At 39.2% G+C, this 15,427-nt stretch overlaps 1 protein-coding gene across 9 annotated transcripts in view; it reads right to left on the reverse strand.

Moving 5' to 3' along the window:
- RELCH (RAB11 binding and LisH domain, coiled-coil and HEAT repeat containing) overlaps positions 1 to 15,427 on the reverse strand; it is a 122,652-nt gene that overhangs the window by 39,341 nt on the left and 67,884 nt on the right. For 8 of the 9 annotated variants that reach the window (XM_048839702.2, XM_048839698.2, XM_048839697.2 and 5 more), the window contains 8 exons: positions 15,285 to 15,356; positions 10,232 to 10,372; positions 9,205 to 9,369; positions 8,273 to 8,420; positions 4,780 to 4,936; positions 4,086 to 4,209; positions 2,774 to 2,822; positions 1,751 to 1,830 (listed from right to left, as the gene is read on the reverse strand). In XM_048839702.2, the coding sequence (XP_048695659.2) occupies positions 1,751 to 1,830; positions 2,774 to 2,822; positions 4,086 to 4,209; positions 4,780 to 4,936; positions 8,273 to 8,420; positions 9,205 to 9,369; positions 10,232 to 10,372; positions 15,285 to 15,356 (936 nt within the window). The remainder of the gene's footprint in view (positions 1 to 1,750; positions 1,831 to 2,773; positions 2,823 to 4,085; positions 4,210 to 4,779; positions 4,937 to 8,272; positions 8,421 to 9,204; positions 9,370 to 10,231; positions 10,373 to 15,284; positions 15,357 to 15,427) is intronic. The other variant, XM_048839699.2, reaches the window with a different exon arrangement.

Consider the following 15,427-nt stretch of genomic DNA (forward strand, 5'->3'; position numbering starts at 1 on the left):
AAAAAATTCTGAGGCAGACATTCAAAATGAGAAATACAAGCCCAAACAGTTAAAAGTTGGCAGTTATAAGCAACTGAAAACACGGTCTTAAAATGGGAAATGTTGGGCAACTTTAATAATAGATGGTTATTACCAGCTCCACCTATATAACATTTCTGAAGACCATGGCTTCCTTATATATTTGGAACTGCCCAAATTTTTACTGGCAGCAACATTCCAAACTAAATCAACTAAATAATTCTCTGGAGTACTTGGATAACAGAAATCTGCTAATTTGGATCAGTTTGCTGACATTTTTGCATTTAAAACTTGACAGACAGTAAACCTGTTTAGACTAGATTAAAGATGGTACTACATAACATTAAAGTTAAGCATCCTCCTAATAAATGTACTTTTGCCTTGTGATCCCATGTTCTGATGTCCGAGAGTCATTTTATTCACCTTAACAGTGTAAAAGCACATTGTCATATGCTGTAAAGATTTTACATTTGTAATTAACTACTTTTTCTTCATATGGGAGAACTCAGTGAAAAATGAGAGACCAAGACATCCAATAATCAATCAATAGAAAATAGTCCCACAATAATGGAAAAAAATGCACAAGTCATGATAAATCAAGGACGCTGCTGGAGCAGATCTTATTCACTGAGTTTCCAATTCATAAAACTTAGAAAAACCCGTATTGGGGTCTTTAAAGGTGATCTGTAAAGGATAAGAAAATGTGCCCTCTTTATTTATACATAATAAGGAAACCAAAGTCTGAAAGGGTTCTTTCTCTGAAGAATTTCTGTACCTGATTTCAAGCTTAAGAGCATCAAATATGGTCCTTGCAGTTTTGCTAGAGTCCTTTTTATGGATGACCCACATATGTATTAGGAGAGTTCTTAGCCCTTAGAATGAAGGGATGTAATCCTTAACAAGAGATCTTTCTGCTCAAATATTTTAGTTAAATAGAAGTCAACAAAATACCTAGAAGAATTCTAGTTTATCTGCTCATTCAAATTTTACTTTCTCCCATGGTATCGGTCATAAACCCAGACATCCAAGCCTCTTCTACACTGGGAAAATTTACAACCCCCCTATCTACAGCTTTAGCCACTGGTTTAGCTGACTTAATGTTTGTACTGGTGGGACCTCGAATGTAGAAAAAAACCTCCCTCAACTGGACCTGTTTTTACAACTGTTTTGAATAGACCGGATTTCAAAATTGACTAAAGGACTGTATACAAAGTCTGTTTGAGAGTCTTGTGTATGCTAGAGCTCTCAATCAATGCTAATAATATCCGTTCATCTGAAAGTGTTATAACACAGACTGAAATTTATTTTGGGCAAATTTCCCCTGTGCAGACGTGGCCACAGTCACCCTGAAGTTTTCAAGGATAGAAAAAACCCAAATTTCGAAGGTTAAAAGAAAAACAATCCTCCTTATTTTGAAAAAAAAAACCTTTCAATTCTTTTATACATCATAAAGCAGCTGAAAAAAAGCTATAAGAAATCAAAATTTCTTCAACCAACACCAAACAAAAATATCACGGTTACCCAATTATAAACCAAGCTTTATTCAGATGCTACTACAAATTACTGGGCTTTTGCTTTTTATATCAGAAATTCTCTAAGATATTTATCATGGTAATCTGTCCATCCTCTTTTACAGTTTGAAGTTTAATTTACATACAGTAATTTATTCAAAAGGCTGTAGAGGGAGTTCTACATTTGAATACTAAATTAAAAAAAAAAAAATCACACTTACCTGAATATAGCATGTAAGGACGCCTGTTGCATAGATGGGAACTGTGGCTTTTGTTAGTACCCCATTCCCTGCTGTGGAATCTAAAGTCATTGATATAATGTATCAGAAAAATTTAAAACAGAATTCCTTATCTTGCAATTAATTACTTTTGGACAATATTACAGCATGTTCACCTTTAAGAGTGATTCATTAAGTTTACATGTTCAACATTTTGACTGGGTACACAGAGTACTACATTTGAGATCTACGTTTAAGCAACATTCTAGGCTTGACAGAAGAAAAATAATGGAGAGATACAGTTGCTACTGCAAACAATTCCTACACTAGGTAATTTATTGAAAATTCCTCCCGTTGCTCATGCCAGTTCAGCCGCACCACTGGGAGCCTTAGCGTAGATGGCTCTCTGGTCCGAGCAGGCATTTTCAACAATGGACCAATTAAATAAGGCACAACTAATTAAAATGGTGCTGAAAACAGCTGCTGGAGTCCATGAGCCATCTATGCTAGGTAACTCAATGTTACCAAAAGTGGTGCAGCTGAACTGGTGTTAGTAACTGTGGGAAGTTTTGGCATGTAGCTCAGTAGCAGCATTAACGATTTATTTTAAGGTGCACAAGAGTGTTCAAACTGGTCAAAATACATTAGACAGTTCTGGTTACAGACTCACGCCAAGATGTTAAAAAATGGGTGCCTAAAATTATGCTTAAATCCTTATTTGGTCACCTAAATAAGTGGCCTGATTTTCAAAAGCACTGAGCAACCAGTTTCCTTTGGCCTTTCAATTAAAATAGACAGTATTATGCAAATATTTATTTTCATTTTAAAAACATAATTAAAGCAGCCATGTCAATTTAAAATGAATTTTACTTTCAAACTAACTTCTGATTACAGATTTTTTTTTTTTTTTTTTTTATTTTAATCACTTTCATGGACCGATTCCAGAGACAAATAGTTTACAATTTTCCTTAGTTCAGGATGAGGTTGATTTTTATTCATGTTAATAAAAATGAATGTGCTACTCACCAATGTTTTCTTCAGACAGTCTTAAGATTTCTTGGAATTGTGGTTTTACCTACAGAATAGATGGGTACCCAATTTAAGAAAATCTGTAACAAGTGTCAGTTTATTTATAAAAGCATGTAAAGACCAGAGAAATGAAAATTTTGGAGACACTGACAGAATACTTTGAAAGTTTCCCCAAGTTTTCTCAAAACTCAAGGGAAGTGTGATCTCATGAAACCAAGCCTTATACTGAGCATCTGATACTGAATGAGGGGGTAAACATCATCAATAGTTGACTTTAAAGGCAGAAGGCACTCAGCAATGGGCAGAACCAGGCTCTATTTGAGCTGCACAGCACCACAAAAATTATGCTTACTGCAAAAGCAGTGGCGGGGGAGGAGGAGGGCAGAAAAGGGATTTACAGGTTTTACAAGCCAACACAAGTATATTGACGGATTTCCCTGAAACTTCCCCAAAATTTTCTCCCCCAGCCTGTGATGACAATTTATACCAAAAGGCTTTATAAGTTTAGGGCTCATGTCCAAAAGTGACCTTAGACTAGAATGTGGAATTAGCCTTCTCTATGGAGACACTTCTTACGGCTCCAAAATACTTGTGTCAGTCTTTGTAAATACTCCTTTAAAAGACAGAAATAAATTCAGTGCAGACATTTACTCTAAAATATTTTCAAAATGGACAATTATTTTTTCAGCTGATCTTCACATATCTCTAAAATTTTACTGAGTAATTATAATCCTTTAAAATATTATTCTTTATTGATTTACAATAGATCTTGCCTTGCATTCCTTAAACATGTTGAACGAGGAGAATACTTATTTTAAATCAACAATCAAATATGAATGAATGAAGGACATGCAGATATATGTGAATAAGATTTGGCACACAAAATATATTGTCTAACATACTATATACACTAAAGGAAAACTGATGTCATATTTCATTGAAATTAGGCCAGAGTCTCCAGCCCAATGTGTCCACCAAGGAAGAGTAAGTAGTGTGTCAATGGGCGCCTCCCCATTTCAAGTTGGGTAGGATGGCAGTCTGGGAACAGAATCCCTGCCTGTAGTACGAATAAAGAGACATCATGAAAGGTGAGAGACACAAATGGCATTCAAGATGAGTGGAGAGAAAGACTTAAACCGGCTCTTGGCCACATTCTGACTGGCAAGTGAAAATGTGACAGTGATTTTTGACCCTGGAATGAAATATTATAACTCATCTCTCATGTAAGCACATCATGTAAATATGATCCTGTATATTAAGTATTTCTATATTTAATGAATCTAAGCTAAATACAGAAGAATTCTATTACCTTAGTGTTTGTGAAAATTTTCCCAAATGTCCTGCAAAGCCGCCAGAAAAACCTGGAGAATTCATGGACGCAGGCAGTTGAGGCAACATTGATTTTGCCAACTATTTCTATAAGCTGTGGTAACCTAAAAGAGGAAGTAGCAGCACGTTAAAAGTTACTCTGCACGTTTCCTTCTCTGTGATTTCACTTCACCTACAAACTGACTGCACATTGTACATCATCACTGACCTTCCTGATCATTGCCAATTCTAATCCCACTAATACAATAACATTAACAGTTGAAGTAATCCCTTCTATAATTCTCTTTGTTTGGGATAGTGGAATACCATCCCCCAGGAGTGTTTGGCACTTGAGTTTCAAATACATCCTTTTCTTGTGGAATACCATATTCTGCAAGCGTCTTAAAATAACAGAATCCTCACTCACTTACATAATGATGTATTTCTAGATCAGCACAAAGAGGAAATCATAACTTTTTGGTACAAATGCTATTAATTTATGAACACATTAAAGGCCATATTTTTTCCTGAACAAATCAGAAAGAATGGAATTCTCGGGTTTTTAGGTTTGCAAAGTAAACAAAAATGACAGTTAAATATTAAGATAATGAAAAGAACCTGAACTTTTCACAAATAACTATTTAGAAGGCATGAAAGTTTTGTATCAGGAGGGCAGGAAAAACAGATACACTCACAGTTGATTGACAACCCATAGCAAAGTCTCCCAGCCTGTGGTACCCTCAAGTTCCAGTTGGTAATCATAAAGCTGCAGCAGCACAGCTAGCTGCTCACGGCTTCCAATGATAGTAGCTACATCCTGAAGAGGTGACACAGGCCGAGGGAATCTAGTCACTGTAACAGCAGAAGACATAACCATGTGTTAAAAAAAGAGCAAAAGATAACCTTGATGTGATGTCCATAATTAAAAATAGTAATTATTAATTTGAACTTCTACAGCATGTTCCATCTAAGCTACCAAAGTGCTTCATAGAAATAAATAGGTCAAGTCTAAGTCATAAAGGTAGGTGGGGACTTTACAGATGGGGAAACAGAGGTAGGAAGTAGAGAGACTAGGAGATTCTCCAAAGATCTCATAGCAACTCTGTGGAGGAGCAAGAAATAGAAAACTGGGTCTCCTGATTCCCTGTACTATGCTTTAAATCACAAGATTATTTCCTTCTTTCCATATTAATCTGAAGGGAATTCTATGTTTTTGATCACTAAACTTCTTCTGAGGCTAAAATTCAACAATTTACAAAACATAAAAAGAAGGCTAAGGAGAATTCTGGAGGCAAGCTTATGAACCTAAGACAATATTTTTAACATAATGGTTATGGATTATATTAACCTAATTTGGTTTTTATACTCTCAACTCCTCCTAAACATGTATATAACTGTACCTTGCAAAAAGTTCAACTATAAGGACATGATGTCCCCTATTGCTGAATTCACTCAAAAAGAACATACTTGTGATTCCATCAGAAGTTACTAGATCAATGGAAATTGCATACATGAGATTTTTCCTTTATGTATGCAGTGTTGTTGTAGCCATGTTGGTCCCAGGATATTAGAGAGAAGGTGGATGAAGTATTATCTCTTATTGGACCACTGGATCTCTTAACTTCTATTGGTGAGAGAGACAAGCTTTCGAGCTCACCTACCTTGTGTCTCTAATAATGGAGAAATTGTCACTCTACCTAAATTCTGAAACTTTATAGTATTCTAGGCATAGACAGGAGTGACTTAGGGTAAGCGTTCATCTGAGTCACTGATGGCAGTAAAAGTTTAACAGTTATATGTTAATGTCAAAAATTCAGATGTACATATCAGTTAACTTCTAGAATTTTTAAAATCTAAAATATTCACACATCCTTTGTATGTACACATAGCACATTACTGTTTGTGTAGGGTTATGGATTATGTACAGCATCCCCAAGTTTCCTATAGAGCCAGTATTGCCAGTAAAGCCTAAAAAGATTAATGTAATGTAAAAATATTTTACGGCCTCGGAGGGCTGATTATAGTGTATCTACAGTCCAGTCTATTCAGTACCTGTTTAGACATTGTGTAGGTATGCAATAAGTGGAGAAGGTCCTGCACTATTATCCTCTACTACTATTTCAGTGTGAAAAATGTACCACTTACATTATTGTACCTCCTGACTCAGAGAAACCAATGAAACAAAAGATGACTTTAAAGCAGTTAAGATGTATTTCCCTATGTATTACTGGCTATGTGCTATTCTTGAGAGTGATCATCAGAAAGCCCATGCAAGAAGTATTTTATGGTTGCTTGTTAAACCTTTTATGTTTAAAAATTGCCTACTTAAACAGGCATGAAATGCAGACAGCTTCTGATTACATTATGTAATTGGTTTACACAGGTGAGAGGGAAAAAAGTATTAATTTGGGATAAGTGAAGGAAAACCATATAAAGAAACTAGCAGCTGAAAAATCATCCTTATAGCATGGTAGGTGTGTACTATCTCCTGATCCCTACTTGTGATTGGGGTGCCTTTGCAGTGTCCCACCCCATTTTGTGCTTCACAGGGATCCTCAAACGAACTCTAGGAACACTTCCCACCAGGCCTCAACCCCAGTCCTGTGTCTCACTCCCCATAAAAAGAAAAGGAGGACCTGTGGCACCTTGGAGACTAACAAATTTATCTGAGCATAAGCTTTCGTGAGCTACAGCTCACTTCATTGGATGCTGTAGCTCACGAAAGCTTATGCTCAAATAAATTTGTTAGTCTCTAAGGTGCCACAAGTCCTCCTTTTCTCTTTGCGAATACAGACTAACACGGCCGCTACTCTGAAACCTGTCACTCCCCATAGTTAGGGGTGAGGGATTCCCAGCCCTCTTCTTCTTATCTGGGTCACAGTTCATTATCTCTGCAGAAGCCCATCTTACTCTCTGCAGCGGCTTCTTCAAGCCAGCTATAGATTCTCAGGCTTCTGTTTCTTGAGCTTTCTCTAGGCTTCCTGCCTCTGGCAGTCTCTGATACTCTCAACCACACCCTGCTGCCTTTTAAGTTAGAATCACCTGATTCATCTCAGGTGAGGCGCATCTTGTAATCAGGGCTGGCTTAGCCCTAAGCTGTACAGCTCAACAGCAGGCGCCGATGACCCCCATTACAAATCTCCCTGAAAAACTGTAAAAAGAAAAGGAGTACTTGTGGCACCTTAGAGACTAACAAATTTATTTGAGCATAAGCTTTCGTGAGCTACAGCTCACTTCATTGGATGCTCAAATAAATTTGTTAGTCTCTAAGGTGCCACAAGTCCTCCTTTTCTCTTTGCGAATACAGACTAACATGGCTGCTACTCTGAAACCTGAAATATTGTGTTATTAGACAAATGGCTACCCTTTTGGACTCTTTTTCTATTGACAATCTCTGTAGTTCATTAAGATTTTCCTGTTTCTTTGACCATACTAGCTTACTGTTGCTACTAGATCTGAACTCTTACGTAAAATGGGGGAAAAAAATGTAGTTTCACCAAAAAAGAGAGAGAGAGAGGAACAAAGAGAAAAAGGACATGGCAAAGCTTTACAAGTTAGTGCTGGGAGCAAATAAGTCTCTCCATTGGCTTGGTTACATTAAGGGAACTTCAGGCAATTCCAGAGATGTACTACTAAAATAGATTTGCAGTGACAGCACTTGAAAAAGTTTGAGATTAAAAAAAGGTTCCTGAGTTTGGAAACCTAAAACCACAATGCTAAACATACAGTGAGGTTATATAAAGCTACAAAGTTTACATTACAATTTCCACTGTTCTACATAAGAACTCTACAGACTCTCATATTTCAACTAAAATATAGTTTCATAGAATCATAGAATATCAGGGTTGGAAGGGACCTCAGGAGGTCATTTAATCCAACCCCCTGCTCAAAGCAGGACCGATCCCCAATTAAATCATCCCAGCCAGGGCTTTGTCAAGCCTGACCTTAAAAACTTCGAAGGAAGGAGATTCCACCACCTCCCTAGGTAACGCATTCCAGTGTTTCACCACCCTTCTAGTGAAAGTTTTTCCTAATATCCAACCTAAATCTCCCCCACTGCAACTTGAGACCATTTCACCTGACCCTATAGAGTTTCCAGCTTTTTTCTATGTATTTATTGTTGACTGATGTTAGATTGATCAATTGGATTCTAGAGAAAGTTTTCATAGTATTTAATGAATTAGATACCTTCTATTGGTGGCACTTCACCCTGGAGCTTAGCTTTGCTTGTGAAAGGTGCATTCTGTAGTACCAGTGAAAACAGTGAAGGAATCAAGGACTGCAAAGCAGAAAGATACATGTGTAGCTTATGTTCATCCAGCCCATGATCTCCTTCCTGAAATACAAGTATGAGGTTTTTTAAGGGTTTTCATATTTTTTGTTGGTTTAATGTCAATTAAATGTCAATTAGATAATGGCAATTATCGATCCCCTATCACCACAGTATTTTAGTCTCTCTCAAGAACGCTCAACAGAAACACACCTTGCACACTCCTTCCACACCTGCAAGAGCAAGATTAATGACTTCACAATTCTTGTGTGTGCATCTACCTCTTTATGTGTTAGAAAAAACAGTAGAATTAAATAAAAATAAGTAAGTTTTGTATTAGTTCTGAAAGTGGTTATGTTCCATGATCATTCTTATATTCTGAAGGATCAAGATTCTGAAGGATCAAGATTAATAGTTCAAGAATGCAACTTTCATACAGGTGCTCGACAAGAATTCACAAACCCACCCATTGGTCGAGAATTCGAAAATACATGATCTGCACTTTTGAGATAAGAATGAGGCCTTTCTATTTTGCTATTTATTTCTTGACAATGTTTTCATTTTGTTTTAGTACTATCCATTTTGATTACTTCAGTCCATTTAAATGTTTGTTTCCTACCATTTCCATTAAATTTAGGCATGTTGACTACAAGGTCTGAAGCACAATCTAATTATTTTTTCTTAAGAGCAAAAGCTATGAAATCCCAACATAAAAGTCCTGAAAAATTCTCCCCACAAACCCACTGTAGGAACTGGTATTTTTTTTTAAGTGATATGAAAATTAAGTGCGCATATCAGATAAAGATACATAGAAAAAATCTAATTAGAGATGTATGAATTGAACACCTACCCTGAGTAACTTTTCAATCTTATTAAGCAGTGTAGGTATAAGATGTGACTGTAAATTTCCCAGTTCTGTAGTCCAGGCAGCATAGGCGGGTAAAAATACCTGATGTGTTGCACTAACTACTCGTTCTGAGGGATCTCCCAAAGCTGAAAGCAGCAGTTCGAAACCCTGGCAGAACACAGTAAAGCACATATTACAACTGTTGTGTATATATCATTTTTCAAAATGCAGATTACAAAAAATAGAATATATCTCAAGCAGTGAGGAAATGTGCATTTAGAAGGGTTAGATTGCTATCTATTATTTTAGAGTTATTAAACTGATATAAAAAGTACTTGTCACTGTAGTATATGGATGACCTACAAAACTGATACATATCAGTAACCCTCAAACAAGTAATTTTCTTCCCTCCTTTAGTTTACTCTTTAAAAAAAATAGTGAATATAAGCTAAATTACCAAACGTTGGCAAGGGTGAAGCTAGCTAGGTGAAAAGACACTCACATAAGAAGATGGATACGAACAGACTTTAAACACCAACTTAAACAAGTACAACTGGAAAACATTCTATTCTGAAAATATCCTGCTCCTATGATATAATATAAATACTACACTATATATTTTCTGTACACGCTGTGCTATATATTTTCAGTATTTCATTTCGAAACTTCGCTAGGTAAATTATGATGCCACAAAAGGGATTATAACTGCAAGAGATTAAAAAGTTGTATTAGAGCCTTAACATATGATGCTCAGGCACTGTCCCTACAGGTTTATGCAAGTAAGTACTGGGACTGAGGTGTAACTGCTCTTCAATGTGAAAAACAGAAGGACAAGTTGAAGAAAGTACCCTATATGAAACTCATCCCTGAGGTACTACAGATAACTGGAAATGTAACTTTTCCTCCTTTTTTGGTCACAGTGACTAATTGTGAGTAATTTACATGAAAAATACTATATTCAAAAGTGTCTGAAGCATGGATGCATCGTAACATGTATTATATACATATGGACTTTAGCCCTGAATGATACCTGTTGGTATTTGTCTGGATCATCTATGTATCCCATGATGATACCCAGGCTTTTGATCACAGCTTCTCGTACCAGATCTGCCTTATCTTCCATTAGCATCTGTTGCAGCATGGAAAGCACCAATGAACTACGAATCTCTTTCTAAATATACAGAGAAAGATATATCTGCTAAATATGTAAATTGAGTAAATACTTTGCACATATATAGTAACTTCCAAACAATGAAATTTATTCTCACAATACTCTTGTGATTAAGTAAAGTATTATTGTCATTTTTACTGATGGGGATGCTACATAGAGATAGAGTACCAGCAACTTCCACAAGTCCCACTATAAAGTCTACCGTGAATCTAAGCATAGAACCCAAGTCCTCTAACTACTCACGAGAATCATATATTGTGAAAACATGGAAAGCATGTAATAACTTCTTGCTGACTTTTCTGACGACACATCTAGAAATAATACAAATCATATCCTGGAAAGTGATACAACTTTACTGAATGTTGATAACTCTTAGCCTTTACCATACTGGTCTGATGAAAGCAATTTTGGCTACAAAAAAATTCAGCATCTAAATTGTGCTATAACATGGTTTAGCCAGGCAGTTGGATGTCAGATTAAAAAACCCTTAGATTTTAACCTAAAACATTGGTCAACATTAAAAAAAGTATTCGCCAACAATTAACATGTAGTAGCATCTGAGATAGAATAGTTCTTCCCTTCACATTGAATAAGAACACTTACTTTCTTGATATTTCTACCATGATCATTATGGTATCTGAGCTACTTACAGAAAATAAGTTACAGTATTAAGACTTCTTACTACAGTAGTAATCACTTCTCCTCTAATGGAGGAATTCTTTTATTAGAATCAATTGATATAGGTCTTGATTCAGAAAAGAGTCTATATTCAGGAAAGCACTTAAACATTTACTTATGTCCCACTGAAAGCAAATCATAGAGATGGGTTTTGCATTTTGTCCTGAAGACAGTGAGAATTTTGGTTATTTTAATCTGTCAGGGTAGGTATGGAGAGGGAGGTAAAATGGATTGCATATCCTGAACTCAACCTCCAGCATCATTTGCCTGATGTGATTCTCCCACATGTGGACAGAAAGTAGAAGAGAGTGTTTCCAAATGGCAGAAGGTACACGGAATGGTGTAGATGTAGCTTGGTTTTGTGGTGTTCCAGGCCCAAGACCAGCACATCAAAACTAATGCTTAAATTATAAGTGTTCAGAAGCAGACGCAGAGGAAGCAGGTGGTCTCTTTCTCTGGAACCTTGATTTCTTCCTGGGCAGTTCATAACATCTCTGGAATTCTGAGAATGAACTGGGACAGGATCACTGTTGTCTGGGATCCACTAACAGTTTGAAGGTGTGTAAATCTGAAGGGATCCTAATGTGGCTCTGAAATCCTTAAGAGTATGCAAGGACTCATCAGTGGATTCAGTGAATAGCTTTAGCCCATCAAAGGGGGAAGAACCTCAACCGTGTTTTCGACCTGCCTTGGGAATCCAGACAGCTGGAGTCAGAATGCCTTTCGCATGACCACTATTGTCGAGATGGATCAAGTGGTAGCGTTGGCTGAATCCAACGAGACCTGTAACAATGTTCTAGCTCAGTGGTTCTCAAACGTTTTTTTTCGCAGACTACTTGAAAATTGCTGAGAGTCTCAGTGGACCACTTAATGATCTTTCCAAATTCTGTTTGTACCGTTAGCTAACTACTGGAAAGTGCTTTGGATAAAAGCACTATATAAAAAAAAGTAGTAGTAAACTTTTTTTGTTCTACAAATAAAAGCACATAACTCATGTTTTCATAACAGTAGTCTTACCTTTCTAATGCAATGGATGTGCCCTCTCTCCCCTGCTGTGACAGCCCCTGATCTGGATCTGGGAAGGGGACGGGGGGTCTCTCCCTCTCTCCCCCGCCATGGCAGTCCCCAGGCTGGGGATGGGAAGGGGCAGGGGGGTCTCCTGCCGTGGCAGCCACTGAGCTGGGTTGTGAAGCAGGGCCATCACTCTCTGGCAGCTGCAGCCCTGGAGCTCTTGCCACTTTCTCTGGCCACCACAGCCCTGCACATCCCAAATAACCTCCACCCCCTCTTTTTACCCCACTGCCCCCTCCCACCGACCCTCTATTTCCCCCAAGGCCACCACCTCACCTTACATGTGCGTCTTCTCCAGGGTCCAGGCACCTAATTAGTGGAGCCACGCCTCTGCGGCCACTAATTAGGTGGGTGGCCCTTCATTCTCTTGTGTGTGGCCACCCAGGCGTGCAGGGAACTATTCACAGAACACCTGAATGGAGCTCGCGGACCACAGTTTGAGAACCTCTGTTCTAGCTGACAGCTGAACCTTGTTAATCAGAGCCTGAAGCTGCTCACAGTAATCAGCCAGCAGATGATCAAGAAAGGTGGTGAATTTGGCACAATTTTAATGACTGTACTTTGTCATGAAAGCTTGACAGTCGGCTATCCTAAATTAAAGAGTCGCAGATGAGTATGTCTTTCTGCCAAATAGATAAAGACGTTTTGGTCTTTATTACATGGTGTGGTCTTTCCATGGTGTTGTCTGCCATGCCTATTCACTGCCTACACAACCATGAAGTTTGGTGCTAGATGGGTGAACAAAAATTCGCGTCTTTAGCAAGAACATAACATTTCGTATTGGCCTATTTACATACTGGTGGTATCGTCGCAGGGCTCCATCAGATGGATTTGGCAGGATCCAACAGGGCCTCATTAACAGCAGGGCAACTCAGGTAGAGGCAGTCAGTTGAAGAATATCCAGGAACTTATGCTGCGAATCCCCGACCTCTTCCAAAAGAGGATCTGTAGAGCGGTTCATTAACTCCCGGAAGTGTCTGAAGTCATCAGCCATAGACAGGTGGGGGAGGAATCACCTAATCTTGGGAAGATGAAGAAATATTTGAAGACTGTCCTCTTTATCTGCCCTGGCCTCCAGCTCCTCAAAGGACTCTTGTGCCTGAGGTAGTGGAGGAGGGCCATTTGGAGCAGGGGAGCATCTCCCTCTGTTGTCCCCACAAGAAAGATTAGGGGCAAGAGAAAACTGCTGTTAATATCCAGTCCAAGAATCACGGTATCGCCACTGGGGGGTCCAAAAGGCATTGGGGTTGCATCATTGGTGCTCAAACCAGGTTGTGGGAACACAGGTCTGTCTTTGATGCAACTTCTTGCTCTTTTCAAAAGTGTCAGGAAGGAGTTCCCTTATCTGAAGAGTAGAGGAATCTTGGACTGAGGCATTTGAATTGGAGGATAATTCCTCCTCATTAAGGTAGGGAGCCCCAACACTCACTGAAGGCATTGGAGAATCAAGCAGTAGTGGGGAAAGGTCTACCTTGGAGACTATGGTTGTCTCGGTACTGACAATCTTTTGTAACCATTAACAAGGGAGACTCCAATTCCTCTGAAACAAGTAAGTACTTAAAGAATTCGAACTCCTGTGGTACCAGGTGGGCTTGGAGAATGGGACCCTGTTCCACTATCAGTACCGAGGATATAAATTGATCTGGAAAGTTCCTTCTAGCTAAAATTAGTTGGTATTGATGAGGATGCCTAAAGAGGCATCGAGACTGTATGAGAAGCGTAGCATCTTCCTGGCACAATGCAGTTTTAGGGGGTCAATTTTGATACAAACAGTACAGAAGGAGTTGTGGGCACTGTTCTCTTAGAACTGGAATGCTTAGGTTCTCTTGTTGCAGTGTTCTGCTTCTGTGACGCTGAAAGTCTTGGTACCGAGGCATGTTTGTTGCCCTTATTCTCAGAGGAGCCTGAAGCTCTGGACAAAATGTTGGTACCAACAGCATCTTGCGCCTCAGCTGTACCCAGAGGTCTCCATGGCAGTCTTACTTCACAGGGACCAAACTCGGTTTTCTTTTTTTCTTGGCTCCTCTTTCTATGGGTCTTCATGGATTTACCTCTGGTAGACCCAGGTGAATGTACCGAAGTTGAGGGGGCATTGTGTTCACTCAGAGACTGATGCCCAAAGGGGTAGGGAGGTGTCTCCTGGTCTGGATATGAGGCCAGCTGGAGGAAACGCTCCATCATTAAGAGTCTGGATTTTAACGACTGATTCTACGTTGCCCTGCCTTTAAAAGCGGAGCAAATGGAGCACTTTTGCAGGATATAAGACTTTCTCAAACAGCAGATACAATGGGAATGCATGTCACTGACCCAGACAGCCTCCCAGCAAGAGACATGCCATTTGAAGCTCAGAGAGCCTGGCATACACCAGGGCAATGGTTATCTCAACAGGATAAGATCCCCCTGAAAAGGCAAATGGGAACAAAAGAAAATCCCCCTAAACCACTTCATAAAATAAGATAAATAATAAAGAAAGATAACTAGACAAAGTTGTCAGGTTTGAACAGTAAGGCACACTAACACTGGCTCAGGCCAAGGCAGCTGAGAAGGAAATGTGGGTGATTTGCCCATGCAGCCCCATAGAGCCTCAGAGCAGGGCATGAGGAAGTGTAGGGCTCATGCATGGGCCAAATGGGCACGGCAACCAAAAATCTCCAATTAAAGGTGCAAGTGGTGTGAGCACACCTGAAGTGGAGCACCTCTAGTGGAACACTTCTATACTCAAAGAAGAATATATAATAGTTACAACCAACATCATCCCTCAAGATATTTTCCCCCTTTGAATGTGAAAGTGGTAAGTGATAGGGTAACAGCCAAAGCCATTTGTTCAGAGGTGGCCAAACCGTGGCTCGTGAGCCACATGCTGCTCTTTTACAATTAAACTGAGGCTCATGAAGCTCCCCCATCCCCCCTTCCATTCTCTGCCTATGAGACTGGGTGGGGAGGGGAAGTCGGGACTCCTACCCTGCAGTGGGGTGGTGGATCTAGGGGCTTCTGTCCCATGGAGAGAGGAGTCTCAGGGTTCAGCAGGAGCGGAACTGAAACCCCAAGTCTTGGCATGCTCGGCCGTCTCTCAAACTTCTGAGGATTGTTTGGCCACCCCTGCTATATGTTTACCTCTTACTCTCTACCAAACAAAGTGTTAGCAGTAAATACAAATACTTACAGGAAGATAAGGTGCTAGAGCTCCACAGGACTCTGCCACTAGTAATCGTCTCTCTGGGTATTTGTGATTGATCTGGTGAAGAGAAATAGAACGTTTACTTATTCTATAGTAACTGTGGTTCTTCAAGATGTTCTCAGTGTGGA

Source organism: Caretta caretta, chromosome 2 (genome assembly GCF_965140235.1).
Source record: "Caretta caretta isolate rCarCar2 chromosome 2, rCarCar1.hap1, whole genome shotgun sequence".
NCBI classification, from domain to species: Eukaryota; Metazoa; Chordata; order Testudines; family Cheloniidae; genus Caretta; species Caretta caretta.